This window comes from Pediculus humanus, genomic scaffold (genome assembly GCF_000006295.1).
Source record: "Pediculus humanus corporis 1103172107623 genomic scaffold, whole genome shotgun sequence".
NCBI lineage: Eukaryota > Metazoa > Arthropoda > Insecta > Psocodea > Pediculidae > Pediculus > Pediculus humanus.
In genome coordinates, this window is record NW_002987236.1 from 91,207 (window position 1) to 118,739 (window position 27,533).

The window sequence follows — 27,533 nt, forward strand, 5'->3', positions numbered from 1 at the left end:
ATGATGAATTAAATGATATAACGATACAAACTTATTTAAAAAAAAAAAAGTTTTAAATCTACTAGTTTCATCAAAATGTCCTTCGACATTATAAATATATATAAAATTGTGATCTAGAAGGCTGTGATCAGCTTCAGATAGATAGCGGCAGATGCAAATGCACGATGACGTCACGCGGAATGAAAACTGGTTGTTGTGTTCGTGTGAATGGGCCGCCATTACATTTTGTGAAGAATTATTCTAAACTAAAATGAAGTATGACTTGTTGAAATAGTGAATAGATGTTATTTTGTAATTTAATACCTATTTTGAATTGTATTTAAAAGTAATTGTTAATTTGATTAAATATGACGAGTAAGTACCACTTCGTAAGCGGGTTTTGTTATCTAACATTTTATTTATGCCTTTAAAACGACCTTATTTAGCCGAATTTTACGTTTTAAAATGATTGGTTAAATTATTATAAGCTTAGAAAGTCGTACGGAAAAATTTAAAGTTGTTTACTATTTGAATATATATGATTTACATTTATAATTACCTAGTGTTAATTTAATTTAGGCCCCCATGCGGTCATTTCAAATTTTTGATGCGTTAGCAAAGCGGTCGTTTTTCATTTTCTCTACTTTGCTTATGGAAGTTTTTTTTTTTTGTACTCCTGATGTTGTTTTTTCCATATTGACACTTGTCGAACAGGTGACGCTGTTAATAATATTTTATAGTTTTACTATTATTGGTTTTTATTATGCTTTCTTTTAATTGAAAGTACAAATTTAATTATAAATTGAATTTATTAATGTTATGTTGAATCAATTATGATATTGGTACCAGTCATTTGAAATTAGGTCATTCAGGTAGTGTCATTTATTTATTGGTGTAGACATTTTAAGTACTCAAAATAAATATTATAGTTAAATTTTTGACAAGTGATACAACTTTCTAGACATTGTGTGTTTCCTTGATTCAGGCATTTGATAATGTACAGGATCTTAATTTTAAAAGTAAGAATTTTGACCTGATATTAATAATTCAATTTTATTGGTAGCATCATAAACGAAACCAACTTTATAAGTCTTAACTGGGAAAAATTATTAAGTCTATTTTTAAATTAATTTTAATTATTAAGTTTAGTCGATTTGTGGTTATTTATTAATTAGTCAGTTATAATAATAATAATTACTATAATTATTGTTGCCTATAAACATATACTTTCATTTAAATCTGGAAAAAAAAAAAGAGAAAATTATTAAATGATTTTTCTTACCAATCATGTTTTTCTAATCAAGGTTATGTAGCCTATATTATATTCTTTTTTAAATACATAAATTATAGTCACATGTCTGTATGAAAACATTAATGAATGATTTCAAAATGAATATTTTAGTAAATTAAAAACAATTAGAGAGAATTCATCGACTAGATTATTGGTACTGTATAAAAAAAAAAAAAAAAAAATTTGAAACTAATAATGTTTTCGACATTCGACAAAAAACTTGCTTTTTTTTTTTTAATTTTCCTTTAAGCTTCTATTGAAAATATTGTTTGGTATTTATGATTAATAGTATTGAAAATGATGATAGCCTCCTTCTTATTAGTTATGCTCAATTAGCATGTTTTACCTAATTATTTACCTTCGATTTTGATAGCGAAGAACAACAGATTGTTACATTTTGTTAAATTTAAATGCTTTCATGTTAATTTCTTTTTTTTTTTTTTTTTTTTTTTTTATTAATCACTTTCATAGTAATTTCCCAAACAAATTTTTTTGATTTGTCAAATCATAAGTTTCGAATGTGTCTATTTAAAAATTAAAATAAATGTTTGTCGATTGCTCGAAACAAACAATAAAAAAAAAACATGGTTGTTGTTGTTGTTATTGTAAGAAATTTTATAATTATACAAAATGCATAAAAAAGTCTCAAAAATAAAAATTTTTATATTCGTTATTAAAATTTCCACATTGGGGGGGAAAACAAAAAAAAAAAATGACAAAAATTAATGTCGAAAACCTATTTTTTCTTTTTGTTACCTTGGGATGATTTTTGAATAATAAATTTTGATTTAGGGAGATGTTTAAAAAATTTCCCACCCAACCTCCCCCCCCTTTTTTTTTTTTTGGATTTATTTATTTATTTATCTTTTCAAATTTTTTTTTTGTTTGAACTTGTAATAAACTTGTTATGGGGATTCACTTCTTGTCGTTAATGTAATTCTCGGTTATATATATTTATTTTTTTTTTTGTTTTCTCCATTTTTTTTAAGGTTTTTTTTTTTTGTGTGTGTTCCAGGTAATGGTGATATACAATGGTGCTTCTCTCAAGTAAAAGGAACTCTAAACAATGACGTTCCTGAAGGTGAGTTTTTTTAAATATAAGTAAATTTTTTTTGTTGTTGTTGTTTAATCTTTGGCCATCATCACATTTGATTTGAGAGGAGGATATTAGGTATTCCAACTTATTTGTTATTAGTTACGATTGTTTTTTACTACCGATCGGGAATTGTATGTTAATGTATAAAAGTGACCTCTCATTTATTTTTATTTTTTTTTAAATTTATTATTATTATTATTATTTAATATTCGTTTGTTGTTGTTGTTGTTGTTGTTAATTTTATTTTAATCATTAATTTATTTTAATTTATTCTCAAAACGTTAAGAGAGGAAAACTTTTTTTTTTTTTTTTTTTATAAATGGACAACTTGGATGCAAATTTTGATCATTTTCATTTAGGTTGTGTTTGTTTGTTTGTTTTTTTTTTTTATGTTTATGTTTATTTAATAATTTAAATTTATACAATAATTCAACCAAAAAAATTTTGTACATTTTTAAGTGTTGGAAGAGGGGTAAGAGGTTTAATGATACAGAGAGAGAGGCTGGGAGGGAGGGAGGGAGAGAGAGGGAAAAGAAAATTAAATTCATCTTGTTTTAGGAAAATATTTTTTTTTAAAAAAAAAAAAAAAAAAAAGGAAAAAAGGAAAAATTCAAGTCTCAAAAGTTAAACATACAAAATTTTTTGCCATTTTTTTTTTTTATTTTTTTATTTTAATATATGATAAGACGATTTATCTGTGTTTATGTTTAATGGGTTGCTAATTTATCAATTGCAAAACATTTGTTTTCATTTTAAAAATGCATGATGCTATAAAGTAGAAATAAATAAATAAATAAATAAATAAATATACAAATCGAAAATAGATTTTTTATGTATTTTTTTTTTTTTTTTTTTATACGGACAAACACAATAATGTGGTTGGTATTAACAGTTTTATGCGTGTCGTGACATTGATTTTCCTTCACAATCATATAATTATTTATTGAAAAATTTATATATTTATATTTATTTATTTATTTATTTATTAAAAAAAAAACTTTATTATATCAAAAGGGAATCGATTTGTATTTTGCATTGCAAACGCGAGTTGTTATTTTAAAAAAATTAATTAAATGTTTGTTCGTGTTTTAAAACGAGTTGTGATGTTAATAATGATGAAAAGCGTTTTTTTTTTTTTTTTATACACCGTTCGGTCGAACCTGTACGTAGTAAAAATTATTTTAAAAAAATAAATAAATAAATAAATTGAACGAATAATAATAAGGTTCCCCGTGAACTTAATTTAAATGACGACGAATTCGATAAATTATTTATCAATTTTTTTCTCTCTCTCTCTCTCTCTTTCTCTCTCTCTATTATTATTAAAATTTATGAGTTGTACGTATGTATGTATGTATGTATGTATGTGTTGTCGATGACGCAGAAAAAAAAAAAACAAATTTTATGCATGTTTATGACGGATTGTACAACAAATACTATAAATCAATTATTGAAATCTTTTTATTCCCCCCCCCTCTCTCTCTCTCTCTCTCTCTCTCTCTCAATAAAGAAAAATTTTACATTATCATAAAAAAAAAAAAAAAAAAAAAAAAAAAATTTCCAATAATCGATCATCAATAAAATTTAATTTATTATTATTATTATTATTTAACGTTGGAGAACGTTGGCATTGCATCAACGTTTATACAAGGTGTGCGTGTGCGTGTGCGTGTGCGTGTGCTTATGTATATATTAACGTATTTGAGTGGAATTTAACGGATTCGGTATCTGAATAAAAAATGTCGAAATTTTTAAATTTTGTGCGAAAAAAAAGGACAAATGTGTCTGTGGCGTTTATGCTAATAATAATTATTTATGCTATTAAGATGCATGCATGCATGCTAAATAAATCACGCTAAATAAATAAGATTTTAATAATTATTAATAATTCATACGTTTTTCATTGATTGTCATTTATAAACAAATAAATTCGGTTCGAATTTTAAATTTCGGATTTAAAAAAAAAAATTCATTTTAAACGAATTCGAATTTAATAATAATATTATGATTTATTAGGTGAAAAAAAAAATGAAAATTTATTTATTTATTTATTTATTTACTTATTTATTTATTTTTCTTATCGATTAATAATTTTTCTTTTTAAAAAAAAGCACGCATTAAAAAAAAAAAAGAAAAAAAATTAGCAACAAACAGCAAACACCAAAAAAAAAAAAAAAAAAAAATTTGTTACAATGTTAAACAATTTTGAGGTTTTTTTTTTAAAATAATAATAATAGTAATGGTTAACAATAATAATATTAATAATAATAAAAACGTGTAAAATAATTATTAAGTCGTTTAAATTTGTTTCTAATAACAAAAAAAAAAAAGAAATAAATTCAAGGTTCGTGTTAAAAGCAATGCAATTACGATGCCAAAAAGAAAAAAAAGAGTTTTTAAAATGATTTTTTTGCTTTTGTGTGTACTGTGTGTCTGATTTTCAAGTGCCCTAATGATTTTTTATGCGTAATGCGTAGGTTTGGTTCCATTAATAAAAAGATTTGAAAAAAAAAAACACGCACACGCACACGCACGCACTACTGCTAGTCTAAGTATTTGTACTGACAGATGTACCATTTCGGTACCATTGATCCTCCTTGAGGTTTTTTTTAAATAACTCTCTACACGGCAGTGGAATGACCCATAAAGGGGTCATTTTACGCACATATATATATATATTTATATGCGTGCGTGTGCGTGTGTGTGCGTATTTATATATATATATATATATATATATATACTTATATTCATGTTGAGCTTATGTTTAATTTAAGGTGTTTTATTCGTCGAACGACACACACACACACACACTATGTAACGGATTTTTTTTTGTTTTTGTTTTTCTTCTCTCTCTCTCTCTCTCTCTCTCTCTCGTCAGTATAAACCTTTTGGAAAAGCGAAAACGAATTGAAAATTCTCTTAAGAGAATAATAATGATTGATAAAAGTTTACGATGTGGTGGTCAATTTATATATAAACCATCCCTCCCCCCCCACGACTTTGTTTATAATTTAACCCATCGTAAAAACTGTCTTAATGAAATTTTCTTTTTTTTTTTTTTTTTTTTTTTTTTTTTTATTTCAGTATGTTTGTGTGTGCGATGAAAACTTTGTATTTACTACGTCGAAAAAAGAGAAAAAACGTGTGGGAAATATTATTATTAATATATATATATATACGCGAAATTTTTTTTTTCGGTCATTGTCAGGGCTGAAATTTTATAAAATGATTATTTATTTTAAAAAAAGAAAATTTTTTTTTTTTTCGGTCAAAACATTTAAATTAGATGGCGTGAACGTGAAATGAGTTCGCGTTAGAACGTCGTTCGATAATTCTATTATTATTATTATTATTATTATTATTATTATTATTATTATTATTATTATTATTATTATTATTGTTATTATTGTATTAAGAATCGTCTTATTTTAGCACGGGTCAACACAATTTTTTTTTATTTTTGTAATGTTAAATAAGTTTTTTTGGTAAAATGCAGCTGCCATTGTTGTAATCGACATTGCGAATTTTATCGACTCCCTTTCCCCCCCCCTTTCTCTCTCTCTCTCTCTCTCTCTCCTAACCCCCTTTTCGAAAATTGTTTGTGATTTTTTTTTTGTTTAACAAGAAAATTGTTGTTCGACCTATTAACGATTATGTAATAAAATTATTTGCAGGAAAAAAAATAAGAAAAAGAAATATTCAAATAGAAACTAATCAATCTTTTAGAAATTAGTAGAAAATGGCGAGAGAGAGAGAGAGAGAGAAAGAGAGAAACAACGAAAACAACAAAATTTAAATTTTATATGTTTTAGCAATAACACACACACACAGCATGTAGCAGAAAACTATTAATTATTTTACACTTCGTGTATTCTCTCTCTCTCTATTCAATCATCCACGCACGACATTTTATTGTTAATGCTTTTAAATGTAATATTAAAGTGTTAATCACGTCCGAGAAATAAAAGAAAAGAAAAAAAAAAAAAAAAAAAGGAAAATTGCTCCTTCTTCTAATAATCATTTAAATAAACGAAACGCTTTTAAATAATCGTTTATGAACGTAAAAAAAATATATATATAAATTTAGACGAGTATATTGTTTATTATTATCATTATTATTATTATTTTACTATGATTTTCTGTAATTAAATAGTTAATTATAGGTACTCGCAACATGTTTAGCGTTGATTTCTGTAATTTAAAAAATGAACATTTGCGATCGAGGATGAATTTTTAAAAAAATTTCCTAATAAGGTTTTTAATAAATTATTATTATTATTATTATTATTATTATTATTATTATTATTATTATTATTATTATTTATGATATTTTTGTGAGTTGTATGAGCGCGTTAAAGCCCTTAATTATCATTTTAATTAAGTTGAAGACCCACAAAAAGGAAAAAAAAGAAAAAAAAAAAAGATGGGGGTAATTATTATTACATTGGACGATGATAATACTTTTTTTGTTGTTGTTGTTTGTATCATCATCATCATTTCGGTTTTCCGGAAATTTTATTATTATTATTATTATTATTTTATTAGTTGGAGTTTTATAACGAGAGTTGTAAATTTTCAAATGGTATAAGGCGACATTTTTTTTTTTTTTTTTTTTTTTTTTTTTTTTTTTTTGTTTTCCCCCAAAAAATAAATAAATGAAAAGTCAAAATGTAAATAAAGGTTTTAATCGGAAAATCTTTTGGCATTAGTCGTAGCTAGTATCAGTTGATATCTAAATATTAGTTTATCAAGGTTTTAAATTACCCGATTCGCGTTGCTTTTAACGTCGTTTGTTTGTTTTATTATTATTATTATTAGTATTATTTGTGGGTTTGAAATTGCTGTTGCAATTGTTCTTGGCTTGGTTCTTTGTTTCTCGTTGGGTTTTTTTAAAATGTTTTGTTTGTTTTCCTTACGGTTTTATTAATTTTTTTCGTTTGTTTTTTTTTTGTCCACAGCCGACATTATCTCATGTGTAGAATTTAATCACGACGGGGAATTGTTGGCCACGGGGGACAAAGGAGGTCGTGTGGTCATATTCCAAAGAGATCCCCTTAGTAAAACATCCATACCGCGTCGGGGAGAATACAACGTTTACTCGACTTTTCAATCTCACGAACCGGAATTCGATTATTTAAAATCGTTAGAGATAGAAGAAAAAATCAATAAAATACGTTGGCTCAAACGGAAAAACCAAGCTCACTTCCTCCTCTCGACAAACGATAAAACGATTAAGCTATGGAAAGTGTCCGAAAGAGACAAAAGAGTCGACGGTTACAATACCAAAGATGATAACGGAAGTCTCAAGGATCCGGCCCTTGTTAAATCTCTTAGGGTGCCCACCATCAAACCAATGGAATTAATGGTAAAGTAATGGCGGACTTTTCTTTTTTTTTTCCTCTTGTGATTGCAACTTGTAATCGTTTAATATTGCATTATATAGAACGTGGTAATTTTGCGCATTTATTAAAAAAAAAAAAAGAACCGAATAAATAAATGTAGGTCGTAGGTTAATTTGAAAACTGGTTCTACGGTTACTGTGCATAAAAACCGGATAATTTAAACGCAAATTATTATTATTATTATTATTCTATTACTTTTTTTTAAATAAATGATAACGATTAAAAAAATTACACGGGAAAATGCACTTGGAGGCATTAAATAAAAAAAAAAAAAAAAAACTCGTATTTATAGTTAGTTAATCGATTATTATTATTAATAATAATTCCAGAATGGGTTTTTTTTTTTTTTGTAATGTTTTCTGACATTTTGTCGTCCGAAGGTTAATGATAATAAACATGACAATAATTTTTATTTTTATTTTTTTAGGTGGAAGCGAGTCCTAGAAGAATATTTGCCAATGCTCACACGTATCATATTAATTCAATAAGTGTTAATTCCGATCAAGAAACTTATCTCTCAGCAGATGACTTAAGAATCAATTTATGGCATTTAGAAATAACAGATCAAAGTTTTAATATTGTCGATATAAAACCAACAAATATGGAAGAACTTACAGAGGTGAGATAGAGAGTGAGAGAGAGAGAGAAGTCGAGTAACGTACTACTATTTAAGGTTCGAAGTACCATTTATGTCAATCAAACGTCTTGTCGTGTCTCTACCCCTCCTCCTTCCACCCTTTGGCAATTCGTATGTCCCACTTTTTATATAAGGTCACAGGGTTCACGTTGGTTGCGAGTCCCCCCCCCCTTTTTTTTTTCTATACTTGTCAAAATTTTTTACTAATTTGGTTAAGTTTTCTTATATATATTAATCACTTTTGTATGAATCTTTTTGCTTTCATTTATCACGTGACTTATTATTAATGTAGTAAATAATTAATTTCTCTTTAGAATGTCTTGTCTGTTTGTCACATTTGATCAAATATAAATCTTTTTAACGTTATCACTATTATTATCATCATCAACGTTAAAAACGCGTTTTTGGTACCCTTTTTGGAATATTCGTTTGTACGTACAAATTGAAAAATGATTTTTTCTATTTATTTCTTTCTTTCTTTCTTTCTTTTTTTCTTTCCATTTCGATTTTATTGTTTAGTCTACGTATCGATTATTACGCTTTTTTTTTCTTTTCTTTTTTTTTTTTTTTTTTTTTTTTTAAACAGCTGTGCAAACGTGAGTGTTTGTTATCTATGATATTTTACCGTATGATTTGTTGTAAGGTTTTCCTCGATTTACACAAAAAAAAAAAAAAAATGATTTGTTTTTCCCACGTGAAATTGTAAATTTTGTATTTATTGTTTGTTAGTTTTTTTTTAATTGCGTCGTAAATCGTTTTTAAGAAATTTTACCATTAATTTTTTTCCTTTGTTGTCAGGTTATAACCGCTGCTGAATTCCATCCAATAGAATGTAATTTATTTGTATACAGTAGTAGTAAAGGTACAATAAGATTATGCGATATGAGGGCCGCTGCTCTTTGCGACAGACATTCAAAAAGTAAGTTTATTTTTTAATAAAAAAAATTACTACAATTAAAAAAGAGAAATTGATAAATAAATTACAATTTTTTTTTTTTTATTTCTCTTTCTGTGTTCAGTGTTCGAAGAGCCCGAGGATCCAGCCTACCGTAGTTTTTTTTCAGAAATCATTTCAAGTATATCAGACGTAAAATTATCAAATTCAGGGCGGTATATGATATCTAGAGATTATTTATCGGTTAAAGTTTGGGATCTTCACATGGAAACGAAACCAATAGAATACTATCCAGTGAGTCCGGTTAATGTTACCATTACCCCCTCGGTGGTGGTGGTGGTCGTGGTGGTGGTCGTAGTAGTAGTGTTGTACGACGGTTATCCTTTTTTTTCTAGGTACACGAATACCTTCGGTCAAAGTTGTGTTCCCTTTACGAAAACGATTGCATTTTTGATAAGTTTGAATGTTGTTGGAACGGAAACGATACGGCCATCATGACCGGATCGTATAATAATTTCTTCCGCATGTTAGATAGGACAACAAAACGTGATGTAACTTTGGAGGCCTCGAGAGACGTAGCGAAACCTAAAATGGTTCTTAAGCCTAGGAAAGTGAGTGTTTGTTTGTTTGTTGAGTTTAAATGTTTTTTTTTTTTTTTAAATGATATTATCGGGGTTTTTTTTTTTTTTTTTTTTTTCGAAACAGGTTTGTTCGGGCGGCAAGAGAAAAAAAGACGAAATGAGCGTAGACTGTTTAGATTTCAACAAAAAAATACTCCCCCCCGCGTGGCATCCTAAAGAAAATATAATTCCCGTAGCCGCAACGAATAATTTTTTTTTTTTCCAAGAAAAATTTTAGCAGCAACAGGTAGGGGGGTGGATAAATTTCCGTCCCCCTGGAAAATCAAAAAAAAAAAAAAAAAAAAATGCACTCGGGAAGCATGCACGTATGTTTCTTTTTTTTTTTTTGTAGTTTTTTGGAAAACCTTGCTACTGACACATGGGGCAACGTTTCTGTCTCTACTGACACACGAAAGATGAAACCGTTGGAACAGTATTAGAAAGAAAATTAAAACATTAAAAAAAAAAAAAATAAATAAAAAAAGAAAAAAAGATTTTCAAAAGGAAATCCAAGAAGTAAAGATTAAAAAAAAAAAGAGAGAATGGGAAGAAGAAGAAGAAGAAGAAAAATAAAAAAAAAACAAAAACAAAAAAAAAAAAAAAGAAAATCTAAAGGACAACACACATACGTACACATAAACAAACACATGCAGCAAACACGCAAACACACACAAACACAAACACGTAGATGCAGCAGACACGCAAAAGAGAGAGAAAGAGAGAGAGAGAGGAAGAAAGAAAGAAAGAGAGCAAAAAAAATTTCACTTGGAGCTTTTCCGTTCCATTCAAAATTTTTCTTTTTTCCCGCTCCGCATGAAAATAATGTTCAAGTGCCATTTTTCTTTTAAAAAAAAAAATCGCTTTCCCCCCCCCTCCGCCATTTTCTTCCAAAAAAAAAAAAAATTTCCGAGCGAGCGACCTTTGAAAACGATCGCAAACTGAAGCATATGAAACTCGACAATTTTTTCGGCCCCACCAAAACAAATGGAAAAAAGGAAAAACAAAGGAAAAAAAGGAAAAGAAAGGAAAAGAAAGGAAAATCGTGCGGTTGCGATGCGCCGACACAAGCGAAAAGGTATTTAATTTCTTTTTTTTTCTTTTTCTTTTCTTTTTTTTTCCTTTTTTTTCCTTTTTTTTCCTTTTTTTCTAATTAGAAAAGGTTACATTACACTTGATGAAATCAAATTCAGTATTAATAATAATAACAATAATAATAACAATAAAAGGAAAAAAAAAATTTTTTTTTTAAATTTTTTCTCTTTTTTTTTTTTTTTTTTTTTATTTTAAGTATTAGTAATGATAATAATAATAATAATAATAACCACGTGGATTTTTTTTAAAGAGTATGTGATAGTGATAAGAATGACGTCATTTGTCAAAGGGGAAATTTCAGGTTTAAATAAAAAAGAAGAGAGAGAGAGAGAGAGAGAGACAAAAAAGTGAAATTTTTAAAGGATTTGAATTGAAAAGGCGCGAATGAGTCGTTCATAGTTGCATTATTATTATTATTATCATTATCATTATCATCACTATTATTGTTTTTTTTTGTAAGTTTCTTCTCTGGTAATTTGTAAAAAGGAAAATTTCAAAGGAAGTTGATTATCGGATAATATCATAATAGTCCTTTAGTACATTAAATTATTTCATTCGATATAGAGCTCATTGATTGATTGATTGATTGATTGATTGATTTTTTTTATTTGTTAATTTTTTGAATGAAAACGTTTATGAGAATGATGTTGTATGCGTGAGATTAAATCTCTTAATAACAGCAAAAAAGGAAAAATTTATATATTTCTTTCGTTTTCTTCTGCAAAAAAAATAAACGATAGCAATAAAAAGAAAATTAAAAAAATTCTAACGGGGGGTGGGGGGGTGAAGGGGGGGGAGGGAGGTAAACAAAGTAAATGGTAATAATAATAATAATGATAATTAGTGAAAAGCTTGCCTTATTAATAGCAAATAAAACTAGAAAACGATGTGGAAAAAAAAATTTTTTTTGTTTTTTTTTTTTTGTTGTTTTCTTCTGCCTTTTTTGTACGTAATATTTTTTTTCTCTCTTCCTCTCTTGCGATGAATTTTACCGTTAAAAATTATTATTATTATTATTATTATTATTATTATTATTATCCTTTGATCGATTAAATCGAATTAATGTTGGAAACATTTAACAGATAGAATATTACAAAAAAAATTATTTTTTTACGTAACTCATTACTTTTTTTCTGACACACGAATTTATACATAAAATAAATAAATAAATAAATAAAAATAATTTATCGAAGCTTTTTATGCCAAAAATGAAAATGAAATAATAATAATAATAATAATTTTTTCAAAGTGCTTAAAGTGATGACTCGTGAAATTTTTAATTTTTCTTATTATTATTATTATTTTTTTTTTTAAATAATTTTAAAAAATATAATTTTTAAAGACGCCAATACTATTATTATTATCATTATTATTTTACAAAAAAAAATATATATAAATATTTATTATCTTCCGCATTTTTTTTTTTTTAAATACGTTTCGTGTTTCATTGATTGATTGATTGATTGATTGGTTGAATGAGAGGTTGAGATGCAGACAAATAGTTTATATAAAACGTAACAGAGAAGGATATTTTTTAAAAATAAATATGAGGCATTGAATTATATATAGCAAATTAATTTTCCTATTTAATAATATTAAACGATTAAAACTACAAATGTATATGTATATGCTGGTACATAACTCTTGACATTTGTCGATAAAAAATTTCTAATACCTGAAAGAGAGAGAGAGAGAGAGAAAAATTAATAAAGTTATGATGATTAAAAATATTATTAAAATATAAAATAAGCTTACATTGTTATACCGGTTCCAGCTCCATGTGTTTTTAATTCAAAATCGAGACTCTGTTCTCTATCGAGTCTATCATATTCTCTTTGTGGTACATAATAATACCAAGATTGATAATCTTGTCTTTTATACATTAAATCGTTGACTTTTGATTTAGTCATTCTGAAAAAATTTTAAATTAGTTTGAAAATATGAAAATATAATAAATAAGAATTTATTTAACAAACTTACTTCATTGTTCTCTTTTCAGTTTCATAATAAAGCTTGCTCATATATCTTTCATATCCTTCTTGCGGAGAACCCAATACATGTTCTGCTAAAAATCTCGTTATCGGATGCTGATTGAAAATTAATTTACAAAAAAAATTTTTTTTTTTTTTTAAAACAGAAAAAAATTATTCGAGTATCATTTTGAAAATGTCAAATTATTTAAAAACAAACAAACCTCAAAATATTCCCAATGTTTTGGTGTGTATCCCTCTGGCGTGGGAACTAATTGAGCTGGACCTACAAATATGTTTACGTACAAAGCGAATAACGTCAATGGTATGAATCCGAGAAAAAAATAAAAATTTACCAAATCCTATAAATTACAAAATATGTAAATGTATGGATGATTAATAACAACAATTCATTGTTTGTCAGGCAATTTATTTTTACCACAGTGTTACCTTAAATTTAGCAAATTGAAAATTAGACGGTAGTATCGGTATTGTGTTATGAGAACCTGCTCCACGAACTGAGACATAATTAATATCTGTAAAGATAAATTTGAATAAATTTTAATTGAAATATATATATATATATATATAAATAATAATGGTGATGACACTTTTAATAATTATATATATAATTCAAGTATAAAACGACTAACTTTTATTTAGCAACTTTGGCTTCGAATTACCAAATATAGTACGAATAATAGTTTGTTTAGCAAAATTATTTAATCGAAATGCACTCCAGGCGACCATTTTTGTCAAAAATTTTATTCTGCTTTACGTTATTGCCAACTTAAAAATTACGAAAAAAAAAAAAAATCTTTTTCTCTGACATTTGCAGTTTGTACAACACTCACAACGATTTTTCGCTCCATTTTTATTTATTTATTTATTAATGTATTTAGGCTTATTTTAATATTAATCGGAGAAGAAGAAGGGGAAAAAAAAGGTTTGTCATAAATATTAAATATTTAAAAAACCGTTTTTTTATTTTTTAAATTATTTTCTTACGTATTAAAAACCGTTAGCTTTTAATTGGATATGAAAAAGTCGAAGGCAACGTTTTCAATTTTTTTTTTTTTTACAAATTAAAAAATACGTTTATTTCGATAGATTTTTTTATTAAATATTATTTACATTCATCATTTTAAATTATTATTTTTAATTTTTAGCATTATTTCTTCTACTCTCATCAAATAATTTTCCACCAATCGTTTTTTTTTTTTTTTTGCTACATGACATGTCGTTATTAAAAAATTCCAATTTGACGCCATTTGTAAAAAAAAGTTGGCGGTTGAACAAAGCCGATTGTCACAAAAGGTATAATTTTTATATTTTATCTATTTATTTATATATGTAGTTAAAACATTTAACATTCATTTGAAAGAAATTTTAGGACTCAAACCACGTTGCATAATTTTATCAAGCCGGAAACCATTTCAGCTGACTATTGGAAAAAATTATTATCAACGGCATTCCATTTGAAAGAAGTCGTACGTAAAAATAATAAAAACTGTTTAAATTTATTGAAAAATAAACATGTAACGTTATTGTTCGAACATCCTCATGGAAGATTTCAAGTTGCTTTTTCACTGGCTTGTTCAATATTGGGTGCTAGAAAAACATTATATTTAGAAAGAGATTTTGAAAGTCAACCAAATCCAGCAGATTGTGGAAGGTATGTATGTGTGTGTGTGTATAGTTTTAAGTATTCTTTTTCTTTTTTTAGTTAATTATATAGTTAATTTATTATTTAGAGTATTATCAGAGTTGTCAGACATGCTCGTAGTACACGGTATACCTCAATGGTCATTATTAAAACTTGGTGAATTCACAACGATTCCAATATTTCCAGCCAGTTGTAACATATACAGTCTTCAAAAAGTATTAAGCGATTTTATGACGTTTCAAGAAATTTTTAATAAACTCGAGGGATTAACGATAGCATATGTTGGTCCACCCACGCCAGTATTTAATTCTTATTTACTTTTATGCCCACTTTTTGGAATAAAAATTCAGTATCTTTGTATTTGCGTTGTGAGTATCACAACAACAACAATATGTACTTTTAATTCCCAATTCTGTCAATATAATTTTCATTTCATTATTATTTACAGTATGGTTCTGGACTAATGTCACCCGTTAAAAAATCACTAAAGAAAAATTTAAAATCAAAATTTATACAAGAACGTAATTCCGTTAGGGAAACTGTTAAAAATTCTAACGTAATTGTTACCACATTACATCCGGAAAGAGCAACTCAAATTACATTGGATGTGAGTTTTTGATATTACTATAGTTATGTGGGCAAAACATACAAAACAATTTTCTCTTATTATTATTATTATCATTTTTTTTAAAACAAACTTTTTGTCGAGACACAAGACGATATTTATTTTAACCTTATTTTAATTTATGGTATAAATTTAAATTCTATTTCATCTCTTTGTTAAAAGGATCATTATTTCTTATTATCTTAAATGGTAAATCTTTTATGGTAAATTAATCAAAATTTAATCAAATATTTGAAATATTATCTTACTGAATAAGGCACTAAATAAGTATTTGACATTAATTTCATATTAAACAAAGAGGTTTATTGTTTTTCATTTGGTCCCCCGCCCCCATTTTAATATGTTTTACCTTTTCAGCCATTCTTAATAATCATATACCAGAGTTTACAACTCCAGATTTTATAAAAGTAATTTTATATTTTCTCTTTCTTTCTTTCAGATATTAAAAGAAGCATCATCGAATTGGATATTTTTACATTCTTTACCGAGAAGCGAATCAGAAGTACACGATGATGTTTTCCATCATAAAAATAACATGTCGTGGACTTCATCAGAAAATCATTTATACATAGCTATGGTAAATCTAACTCGCCTCATTCATAACAAATTTTCTTACCGAAAAAAAAATTATTTTCATAATTATTATTATTATTATTATTATTTCAGGCAATTGTATTAACAAATCTTGAATCGGATAATAATAAATCGTTGGGGAAATAAAAAAAAAATAAATTTATCATATTTTCATAAAAGGATGAAAACGATGAAGAAATGGAAATTTTAAAAAAGGAAAAATTTTTTTTCGGGGGGAAAAAGGTAATGTGTAAAATAAATTTTTTTTTACTTTAAATTCGTATTTGCTCGTGGTGGGAGGCGGGAAGGGGGGGGGTAAAGAAAAATACGTTGGTAAAATATTATGTTGCATGACGTAAATGTAACTTTTTTTTTTTTTTTTTCCGGCATTTTATTCTTAATTCATGAGCAAACAAAAAAAAAGGGTAAAAATTACGGTTTTAATTATTACGAACGAACCTAAAAAAAAAAAAAAAAAAACTTTTACATATAATAACGAAGATTATTTAAAATTCAAAACGATTTTCGATATATATTTAAATTTAACGATTTTTTTTTATATTCGTTCGTATAGTCCGCGACAAAATGTTATAAAAAAAAAAAAGGATGGTTAGTAGTTGTAGTAGAAAAAAAAATTTCTTTTTTTTTCGAAATCAATTCAAAGTTAAAACGAAAAAAAAAAAAAAAAGGTCGAGAACCGAATTATTTTATTGCAAAATCGATAACTGAACCAAAAGTTTTAACTTGGTTTTAACTTTCATCCGCATTTTCTTTAATCTCGGGTCACACACACACACACACAAAAAATTTTTTTTTCTACTGCTAACCATCCTTTTTTTTCTTATTTTTTTTTTTTATAACGTACAAATATTTCTCAATTTATTCGAATTGTGAAGATTTTCTTTTCGTAATTGTTATTATTATTATTATTTGCTCTCGTAAAAAAAAATCTCAACAACAACAACAAAAAACGGTTCGATTCGAAATTTTCTTTTAAAAGTAATCTCTATAGAAACCCTAACGGTTTTCGTTTTATATATATTTAACTAAAAATTAATTTTTATATAATAATAATAATAATAATAACTTGAAGGAAAATTTTCATTTAGGAAAAAGGTTAGATTTTGTAAATAAGTCTTTAAAATGTATTATTTTTTGGGAAAAGGTGAATGAAAGGGGGGAGAGAGGGCGGGGGAAAAGTGTTCGGTGATAGCCACGTTATTAAATATCTCCCCTCCCTTCTCCTTCTTCCCCTCCCCACTCCTCATCCCGGGAGAGAAATTTTTTTTTTTTTGGCAAAATGAGTTGAAAAAAAATTTTTTTTTTTTTTTGTTAGACCTTAGCGTAAAAAATTTTCTGCCGAGTTTTCTTTTTTTATAATCATCATCATCAAAATGTTTTTAAAATTTATTTTAACGTTTTTAAAAATTTCACGTCGTCACGAATAAGAGAGAGAAAGAGAGAGAGAAAGAGAGAGAGAGGAGAGATAGAGAGAAAATCTTTTCCTTCCCTTCCTTTTTCACAAAAATTACTTCTTTTCGTTGTCTTAATCATAACGTGTAACGTTGTTTACTTTATTTTTAATGTTATTTTAATTAAATTATTTTATCCTTATCCCTTTTAAAAACTTTTAAATGTTTTCGTCGGTCGGAAAAGGTTTTTTTACATGCCCGGGAGGGTGTAGGGGGGTAGGGAAGGGGGAGGAAAGAGAAACTTTGTGATTGATGGGTTGTTTTCAACGTAAAACTTATCGGACAAGTAAAAAAGAAAGAAAATTTCTTATTTAATCCTTACTATCTTCATCATCATCACTTTCAGATCTCGTCTTCCATAGAAATCTATGTCGGTGATGGTGGCAGTGGCGGTGGTGGGGGTGGGGGTGGTGGCGGTGCTATTTATAAAATTTTTTAAACAATGCGGGTCGTAAACGTGATTTCCTGTTTTTGTTTCTTCTTTTCATCAAATCTTCTACCCTTCCATGTTTGAATTTTTGGATCTCGATAAACTTTTTCCACAATCTGGCTATGATTTGTCAAGGTTGCCATGTTCGTAAGTTTTAGATGAGTTAAAAAAATTCTTTTGTTATGACTACATCCCTTTTAAAATCCGACATATTCCCAAATCGTCATTAAAAACCGTTAATTACTCGTTTTTTAATAAGGACAGCAAAAAAAAAAAAACATTTCGGTCACTTTTTTATATTCAAATTATTATTATTATTATTATTATAAAAAAAAAGACAGACTACAGGAGAGTATAAACGTACATTAAATGACTTAATACATCTTCCGGACATTCTGTGCTACTCCCCATTGTTGACAAATTATATTTTTTAATTTTTTTCTCATCATCGATAACGACTAAAACGATTTGTTTTCCATTCTGTAACAAACAAAAAAAAAAATTCGAATTTCTTTTGATGATTTCGAAAAAGGATAGGATGGTGACGGGGAGGTAGTAGCAGGAGAAGCAAGAGCAAAAAAAAAAACGTGTAATTAATTTACGAACCTTATTTTCTTCGTACAAAATCATTTTGTAATGATCTCTAAAAAAATTAATTTGTAAAAGTCCGTCAGCCATTTCGAATAAAATTATTTTATCGTTTCTCATCCACTGTCGTAAAAGGGGTGTCGCTTTCGAAGGGGGTTCGATTCTGTAATCTTCTGTTACTCCGCTCGACAAGTGATTGTCCATGTAATCGGTAAAATAACTAAGTAAAAGTACTTTGCCCTGGAGGCGTACAGGCACTGTTCGGACGGGATAAACTGTTTTCTTGTTTCCTCTGCACCATGTGATGCACCTGCGAATAACGAGAAATAAAAATTCAAACATTTTCCCGCAACCGCCTTTCGTTCGATTTGCAATACGACCTCCTTCCCCCTCCCCTCCCCTCCCAACCCCTCCCCACATTATATTCAAAACTAACGTTTTCGTTCCGTCTAAACTAATTTGTGAAGAGTCGTTGAAAAAAACACCCGTCGTACCATCCGACATTTGATATCCAAATCCGTATTTATTACTGTAATCTATCCATTTAGATATGAAAACTGGATAAAACACTTCGGATGTGTCTGTAAATAAAAAAAAAAAAAAATTTTAATTAATTTTCGTGATTCGGTCCTGTCGTTGTTGTTTCTGTCTTAAATTTTTACAAAAATTAACAATACCGATTTTTTTCTTTATGCTTGTAATATTAATATTAAAAACAACAAACGGGGGGAAAAAAGATAGAAAGAAATGACGTCACGTATCAGGGTTTTATAACTCATGTTATTGTATCACTAACAATTGCCTTATCAAGACGAGAGAGAGAGAGAAAAAAAAAGTTTTTCATTCATTCATTCATTTCGCTTCCCGACCTCCTCCTCCTCCGGAACTTTTCAAACTTCTTTGTCGGTTTTGAGAATAAAAAAAAAATTAATTTAATTTGACTTAACCAGAAATTTGATTATTTTTCGGTGCCGGATTCCCTTTGAGAACCTCTTCAACTCCTTTTTTTATAGGCATTCTCTTTTTCGAACTCATTGCAAAATACACTCTGCTCCTTAAATGATGAAAAACGGGTCTGTTGTTGACGTCTTCGTAAGTTAAAGATTTCGTATGAGATTTTGCTTTTTCCAATAGATTTCTCCAAAAAGAAAATTCTTTACGATTTTCAGTCACGTCATCTTTATCTCTATCAGATTCCTGTATAAAAAAAAAAAAAAAAACGGACTGAAAATGATTTGGGATAACTTTTATTATTATTATTATTATTTTCATTTTTGTTGTTAAGGTAACCTCATCGTCTGAATTTTCGCTTAGTCTCATTGTCGTTTCGCAACTTATTTCCGCAATCGGAGCTTTTTCCATGCTTTCTTTTCTTTTCTTGTGACACCTCGACCACGTTGAGCAAATGATTTCTCTATTTCTCCTCATCCAAACGTGATTTTGTATGAAAGGAATGGACGGTCTATCCTCGGGTTGAAATGCAAGCATCCAACTAATTAAATGCCTCAGAGCCGCACCAGCCTTAAATAATAATAATAATAATAAATTTTCATTCGTACTAATTTACCCATTCGTTCGTTTGTTCATTCGTTTGTTCGTTTTTAGGTGAACAATAAAAAAAGAGAGCGAGAGAGAGAGAGAGATAAAACCAATTTTAACCGTAACCTATTTCACTAATTTTTCCGTTACAAAATTTAAAGTGTTAATTGGAAAAGATAAAAAAAAAAAAAAAAAAATTAATTCTTCGTGATCTCTCTCTGTCGTTTTTTTTTAAATTTAAATCTTTCACCGTTTAAAACGTTTAACATTTTAAAAGAACAAAAAAAAAAAAAAATCTTTCTTTGAAAAAAAAAAGTAAATGAGGTCACAAACGAAATATATATATATAACAGTAGTTAATTACGACAGGAGCTGTTATAAATTATTTCTATTTACACGTGTACGTGAGTTTACTTTCGATAAGACTCCATTTAAAAACTTTTATTTGTTTCCATTAACACACAACCTGCGTTTTCTGTGTATGTTTGTATGTGTTTGTCTGCATTGTTATCCGTTTGTTATTATCGTTTGAATTTCCCTCCCCCCTCCCTACTCCCGCCATTTGTTACAAACCAAACTTTATTATTATTAATTAAAAAAAAAAAAATAATTAATTTGATCGTTTTATGTGAAAAACATTTTGACATTTTTAAAAAGGTTTAAGGTTATTAAAAATTTTCGTGTCAAAAGATAAAAAAAAAAAAATTCACAATAAAACGTATTGTAAGTGTGTGAGTGTTATTTTGTACTTTTTGTCACTTTCTTTTTTTACATTATTATTATTATTTGGTTGGTGATTAATAAGATTTTTCTTCCCCCACTCCCTCCCTCCCTGCCTGCGGCCCCCTCCGTCATAATTCATCGTGCGACAAGATATGGAATAAAAAATAAATGACCTTTAATGTGCGATCGATAATAAAATCTCACGTGATTAATATGATGTTTTTTTTTTTTTTTTTTGATTTATCACGTTGGCATCATTGATTTCTTCTCTCTCGAAATATTATTTATTTAAAAAATAAATTTTACGAAACGTGTAATAACTTACCTGAGAAGACGGAATTGCTGAATAATGATGTGCTCGAATGAGATCATAAGTGGCAGCCGGAGTTTCGGCTTCGAAAGGTGGCCTACCGCATACCATGCTATAAGCTATGCAACCCACAGCCCACACGTCGACAGCAGTCGTGTAACCTTGTTCCATGAGAACCTTAAACGTGACATAACGTGACGATTAAGTGTCATATCCCTCATTCTAATCCATTATTAATAATCGATCCCCTTACCTCCGGACTTATGTAATTCGGGGTTCCGCATATCCCTTTGTTTTTACTACGTATTCTATCCGCCAAACCGAAATCGCCGATTTTCAACGTGTAATCCTGAGTTAGGTATATGTTAGCAGGTTTCAAATCTCTGTGTATGATTCCGCGATCGTGTATGTGTTTGAGACCGTCTAATAATTGTTTTAATAATTTCCTAGTTTCGTTTTCTTCTAATCTTCCGCGATATCGTAATAGGGAAGCCAGAGTGTTCAATTCGCAATGTTCTAAAACCATGTAAAATTTTGTACGATCTTGGAAATAGGATTCCAATTGAACGACGTTCGAATGATTCATCAAACCGTGTATGTCGACTTCTCTCAAAACCTGACTCAGACGTACTTCTCTACTTCGAACCTGAATAATATTATCCAAAAAAAAATTTATATTTAAAAAAAGGTTTGCAGTGAGTGAGTGAGTGAGTGAGTGAGTGAGGGGGAAGGGGGGGAGGGGGAAAACACGAAATTCCAGTCGAACGTTTGTTGTTGTTGTTATAATATTTCTTCCGTTTGTTAAATTTACTTTTAACCCGACATTAAAATAAATTATACCCGTAAATTATTTCATGTTATGAACCTCTAGAGTATTGTGGTACGCGTAAATAATTACCAAAATTTGTTCGTGAGTGAGTGAGTGCGTGAATGCGTGCGTGAATGCGTGCATGCTTTCCTGAGAATTATTATTATTATTTTTTTCGCATTGAATCGAATTCGATTTAGGTTTTTTTTTTTTTTTTAATAACTTGGCGTTAAAATAAAAAAGGTTGCCGACCTTTACCGTAAATAGATTATTATTATTATTATTATTATGGAAAACCACAAAAAAAAAAAAACAATGGGTATAAATGAAAACAATCTTTTACGGATGAAACTCTTAAAAGTTTTTTTTTTTTTTGTTTTTGCGGTTAATTTTTAATTTAAAACCGTGAAAGAAAGAAAAAAAAAATTTTTTTCAAAATGGCGACGATGATGGGAAATCGTCGCAAAAATTTTTTTTTTTTTAATAAAAATAAATGTTACGATTTTTTCTTGGCAATAATAACGCATATTTTTTTTTCTTTTTTTTTATTTTAGAAACAAAAGGTTAATAAATAAATAAATAAATTCTGAATCATAAAGAATTTCGAATTGGATGTACCGAAAAAAAAAAAAAATGGAAACAAAATGGCGGCGGAAATTGGTAAGTCATAAAAATTTTTAATATCGTTTAAGGTCCATCGGGTTTTTTTTCGATTTTGTTTCTTTCTTCGGGTAATTATGAGTAATAGAAAAATATTATTGTTTCGAAACAATAAACAATGACGTCATCATCGTCGTCCATATTGTATCGTATAGGAAATATTTATATATTAGAAAATTGTGTCGTCGTCGTCGTCGCGTAAAATTGTGCAATTTTTTGGGTTTTTGCCATTTTTTGTTTGGTTTTTTTTTTTTTCATTACCCTGTAAATGCCCAAACGACTTTCTATGTCTCCCGGTCCAGGTTCCAAATCCATTATTTTAATAGCATAATCTCTTTGAATGTATCCGGAGATGTCGGTTGCCAAAAAAACGGTTGCATGTGCTCCCTGAATAAACACAAAAACAAATTAATAATGATAATTAATTAATTAATTAATAACAAACGCCCGCGATTTTAAATGACTTAGGGAGGGGGGGAGGGAAAACAATTATTTATATTTTTAAAACAAAATGGCGTCTTTTTTTTTTTCGTTAAAATTTTTAAATTCTTTTCCAGTTGTTGTTGTTGTTGTTGTAATCATTTATTTTTTCTAAAATTTTTTAAAGTGGAATTAAGAAATGTTCGTGGAAATAGAATTTTATATCGATTTTTTAAGTCAATCGGTTTTTTTTTTTACTTGATTCGTTTATTTAACAAGCTCTCGACAATATGTAAAAAATAATTTTTTTTTGTTCGAATCGGATACGGAAAAACAAGATGGCGGTGGTGGTGGTAGGAGTCGGGGTCGGGGGTAGGGAGGGAAAGAGGGAGGGAGGGGGGTAAATAAATTTTTTTTTTAGTAAATTTCATAAATGACCGACACGGCTCATGACGCGGTGTCGATGAGCTTTTACAAAAAATTATTTCGTTTAGAAAAATAATTTTTTTTTTTTTCCTGTCGTCATTTCAAACGACCGATAATCCTCTCTGCTGTTGTAGAGTGACAATAAATAAACAAAAGGGCTGATAAGAGTTTTAAAAAAAAAAAGCTTTGATCTGTGGGGGGAACAACAACAGTTCGACGAACTTTAAACGAATACGAAAATAGACATTTTTTTTTTTTTTTTTAGACGAACGGACCATGATCCGAGTCTGGAAATAAATCAGTAGCGTAACTGGAATTTTCTTTAATTTATTACGAAAATAAAAAAAAAAAAAAAAAATTTCTCTCGTGTGTTAGGAAAAAAAAAAAAAAAAAAATTTTCATCATTTTTCGTTTTCAATTTTTTTTTCAAGGGTATTCGATATCGATTATTAATTATCTGATAGCTTGAATAAATGATAATGATAATGATGATTATTATTATTATTATTATCATCATGGCGGTGGTCGAAATGAGATCCAACATAAAATTTAATTAATTAAATTGACCCGATCGTAATAAATTTTTTTTGTTTGAGTGGTGCTTACGAAAAAAATTTTCATTTTCGATGATGTTTCGTCGCCATTTTTTTTTTTTTTTTCGAATCATTATTTCTAATTTTCATTCGATAACACGTGATTAATATCAATTTCAGGTACGGTAAAAAAAATTTTTTTTTTTTTTTTTCGAAAAAATTAAAATAATAAAAGTAAGGAAATTTAATATTTTGTACATTTCGCGTAATTAATAACACAACAATCGATTTCCTTAAATAACAAAATCACCCAAAGGTATAATTATATGTATAATAATAATAATAATAATATCCGGTAAAAAGTTAAAATAGTTTTCGATTACTTCACAATAATAATAATAATAATAGTAAAATGCACGTTTTCGAATAATGAAAACAATGAAATAATTTTTACCAGAAATAAAGTAAAAAAAAAAAAAAACGTGAAATCATTACCTGCCGTTTCAGAAAGTGGGGAGGACGGAGGGGTGGGGGGACGAGCGGTGTGTACGCGTTCCGGTAAAGGTTTTTCCAAAAAATAAGGTTTTAAGGTTTTTCAACAATTCCCATTTGTAATTTCAACCTTTTACGCTTTCAAAATTAATTTATTTTCAACCGTACGTTGTTGTTGTTGTTGTTGTTGCATTTAAAAAGGAAAAAAAGGTCGAACGTTCTAGAATGATTTTTTCTACTTAGAAAACTTATTTGCTCTATTCGAAATGCTTAAGGGAATTTTTTGTATAAAGAATCATCATCAGTATCGGGGGGATCCCCAATTAAATAATTTTTTTTTTTACAAACTATTATGCGTGCGCGTGTCATAATAAAAATGGGATAGTTTCGGGATTAATATTTTTAAAAAATCATCGTTTATATTAAATACGTGCGTGTAAAATTATACGCATGCGCGATAAAATTTTTTTTTTTTTTTTAAATTTCCGTTTCCGTTCGTAGGAATGAAAATAAATTTTTTTTTTTTTTTTTTTTTTATATCCCAAGAGTAAATAAATTGCGTTAAATATCTCTCACGGTCCAGAAAATTTTTTTATAAAAAAGAAAAGAAAAATTTTATTTTACGACTTTTCTTTTCTCGTTCTTTTATCTTAAGGCAAAAACATTATTATCATCGTCATCCATTTTTGTGTGTGCGTGCGCGTTAGCTAGTCTTACAACATACGTTTTCCCCTTCAGAGGAATTTAATTAACTCGGTAATGGGTTCAAATTAACTTCCTCATTGTAAAAAATTAACATTATCGACTCAGTCAGTGTGATTGGTTCCGACATTTTCCGACATTTTTCCCTTTTTACGACTTTGTTGTTAAATAGTAATTAGATCTTTTTATGCAAACATTTATAAATTATTAAATTTACAATATCAAATTGCTCTAATTATTATTATTATTATTATTACGTAAAATAAATAATAATAATAATAATTTTTCTTTATGTTAACTAACTAACTAATTCCACGACACGAAAATAATTTTTTTTTTTTTTTCGGTTAATTTATTTCAATAACGAATTTATTTCGTTTCCGAAACAACAACAACAACAACAACAAACGAAAACTTTGACCTCGTTTTTTTCTCTCTCTCTCTCGCACTTTCTTGCACTTTTGTATTCACCTATTTAAAAAACTTTTACGATTTTCGATGCGTCGCACCTGCCACGTCGTTTTTCTTTTATTTCTTTCATTGTTTTTTTCGTTTTTAAATCCTTCATCATAAACTTACGAAAATTTCACCGCGTATAATTATTTATTATTAAGTTGAAAAAATAATAATAATAATAATAATAATAATAAAAGTTTTTCCCCTTATGTTTTTTTACTCTTCTTACAATTTTTATTCCAAACGTTGGAGTGCAAAAAAAAAAAAAATTTTTTTATTTTATTTTATTTTATTCTATTTTTTTTTTTTTTTTTTTTTTTGCCATTAAAACTTTTCTTTTACATAAATTTTTTTTTTTTTTTTTCTTAGTCTGACACATTTTATTTATGACTTTTCTCGGTGCTTTTACTTTTCTTTATTTTCCCCCTCTCCCCTCCCTTCTCTCCCCCTTCCTCTCCCCCTTTTTCTTTTTTCCCTTTTCATTTAACTCAACATATTCGTACATTATTTCATCAGGTTTTCCATTTGTTTTTTCCATTTTTTTTTTCTGACTTCTTGTTTCGACCCGCGTTTAAATGCGTTTGTTTTAACAACAACAAAAATTACCATTTTATTATTATTATTATTATTATTATTATTATTATAAATTTCAAAAACGACTCTCTGCTTTTCGGGAATTTTCCCCGATTTTCCGAATTTTCCGGGGTCTTTACTCGATTTCTCAGGAATAAATGTTCGAATAATAATAATATCCGCGTTGCTATTTTAAAAAAATTTCCCGAATTATTATTATTATCATTATTATTATTATTATTGATTATCGAACGAAGGTAAAATAAAATAATAATTTCGTCTTAACATGAAAGAAAAAAAAATTTTTTTTTTTTTTTTCGAATTTAAAAACTCGTTAAAAAATAAAAAAGGAATCGATATCGAAAAAAATAAAAAGTAAAAAACGTTATTATTATTATTATTATTTGTTTTGTTTTTTAACGTGGCAGTAGAAAAAAATAAAAACCCGTAAACTTTTTTCTTTTTATTATTATTATTTAATGTGCACGTTTTCTTTAAATTCTCATACGAAGACGAGACGTTGAATATTTCAAGTAATAATAAGTATTATTATTATTATTATTATTATTATTACGTGTGTGCGTGCGTGTGCGTGTGTTATAAGTTATTCACGCGTTTAAGTTAAAAGCTTTAAAACTTTTTAAATCTCTCTCTCTCTCTCTCTCTCTCTCTCTCTCTCTCTCTCTGACGAAAAGTTATTAAAAGAAAAAAAAAGAAATTATTATTTTACGTTTTATATACGGGTATGAATGCGTCGATCGTTTATTTCCTTTAATGCCCTTCCACTCATTAACAGTCCGTTTTATTATTATTATTATTATTATTATTATTATTATTATTATTATTATTATTATTATTATTTTTATTTTTATAACATTAAAACGTCGTTAAAAAAATCTTTCGTTTGTGCCACGACGACGATGACGGAAATCGATTTTTTTGAAAAAATTCATTTCGCATAATTTTTGTTTCATAATTTTAACATATTATGAAAAGTTCATTTCGGGATTAATTAATTAATTAATTGGCCAATCAACCACCGCCTTTTTTAAAAAAACTAAAAATCTTATTATCATTATTATTTTTACGCGATGAAAAAGACTAAAAAAAAAAAAAAAAAAAAAGAAAATATTTTGATTTTTTATAATACGCGATAATAACAATGACAAAAAGAGTTTCGGTCATTTTTTTCGTTTTGTTTTGTTTTTGTAATAAATGTCGTCGTCTGCTTTGTTTATAAATCCGTAGGACAAAACAACAACAACAACAAAAATCAAAGTCTTTTTTTTTTTAATATATATTATTTTCGGCAGGCGCAAATGTACCAATGAGGAAAAATTATTATTGTTATTATTATTATTATTATTATTATTGGCTCACACATACGGTCACGACCTTATATTTTATGTTTATCCTAACGTTATTATTATTATTATTATTATTATTATTATTATTATGGCTGTGGCAAACACGAAATGTAAATCAACACGGATCGGACATGTGTATGTTTTTTTTCGGTCACGTAAAAAATATTGTTATTGTTATTGTTTTTGTT

The 27,533-nt window shown here is 27.6% G+C and overlaps 4 protein-coding genes across 4 annotated transcripts; 2 read left to right on the forward strand and 2 right to left on the reverse strand.

Annotated features, from left to right (window-relative positions):
* Positions 1–974: 974 nt before the first annotated feature.
* Positions 975–10,158, forward strand: Phum_PHUM252360 (protein phosphatase PP2A 55 kDa regulatory subunit, putative; the record flags this gene model as incomplete). Its single annotated transcript, XM_002426368.1, has 11 exons — positions 975–998; positions 1,124–1,138; positions 1,330–1,380; positions 1,521–1,542; positions 2,286–2,351; positions 7,325–7,731; positions 8,196–8,387; positions 9,204–9,324; positions 9,425–9,594; positions 9,696–9,911; positions 10,006–10,158. The coding sequence occupies 11 exons, from the start codon at positions 975–977 to the stop codon at positions 10,156–10,158; spliced, it is 1,437 nt and encodes a 478-aa protein (XP_002426413.1).
* A 2,605-nt stretch (positions 10,159–12,763) lies between these two features.
* On the reverse strand, positions 12,764–13,732 carry Phum_PHUM252370 (NADH-Ubiquinone oxidoreductase SGDH subunit; the record flags this gene model as incomplete). The annotated part of the gene is made up of 5 exons (XM_002426369.1): positions 12,764–12,923; positions 12,993–13,099; positions 13,207–13,344; positions 13,433–13,518; positions 13,666–13,732. 5 exons carry the CDS (start codon positions 13,730–13,732, stop codon positions 12,764–12,766), a joined length of 558 nt encoding a protein of 185 aa, XP_002426414.1.
* A 487-nt stretch (positions 13,733–14,219) lies between these two features.
* Positions 14,220–16,600, forward strand: Phum_PHUM252380 (ornithine carbamoyltransferase, putative; the record flags this gene model as incomplete). The annotated part of the gene is made up of 6 exons (XM_002426370.1): positions 14,220–14,272; positions 14,367–14,665; positions 14,739–15,016; positions 15,097–15,255; positions 15,713–15,850; positions 16,511–16,600. 6 exons carry the CDS (start codon positions 14,220–14,222, stop codon positions 16,598–16,600), a joined length of 1,017 nt encoding a protein of 338 aa, XP_002426415.1.
* A 1,490-nt stretch (positions 16,601–18,090) lies between these two features.
* Positions 18,091–22,691, reverse strand: Phum_PHUM252390 (serine/threonine-protein kinase polo, putative; the record flags this gene model as incomplete). Its single annotated transcript, XM_002426371.1, has 8 exons — positions 18,091–18,228; positions 18,355–18,646; positions 18,773–18,917; positions 19,284–19,533; positions 19,627–19,857; positions 20,924–21,085; positions 21,162–21,554; positions 22,638–22,691. 8 exons carry the CDS (start codon positions 22,689–22,691, stop codon positions 18,091–18,093), a joined length of 1,665 nt encoding a protein of 554 aa, XP_002426416.1.
* Between the last annotated feature and the right edge of the window lie 4,842 nt (positions 22,692–27,533).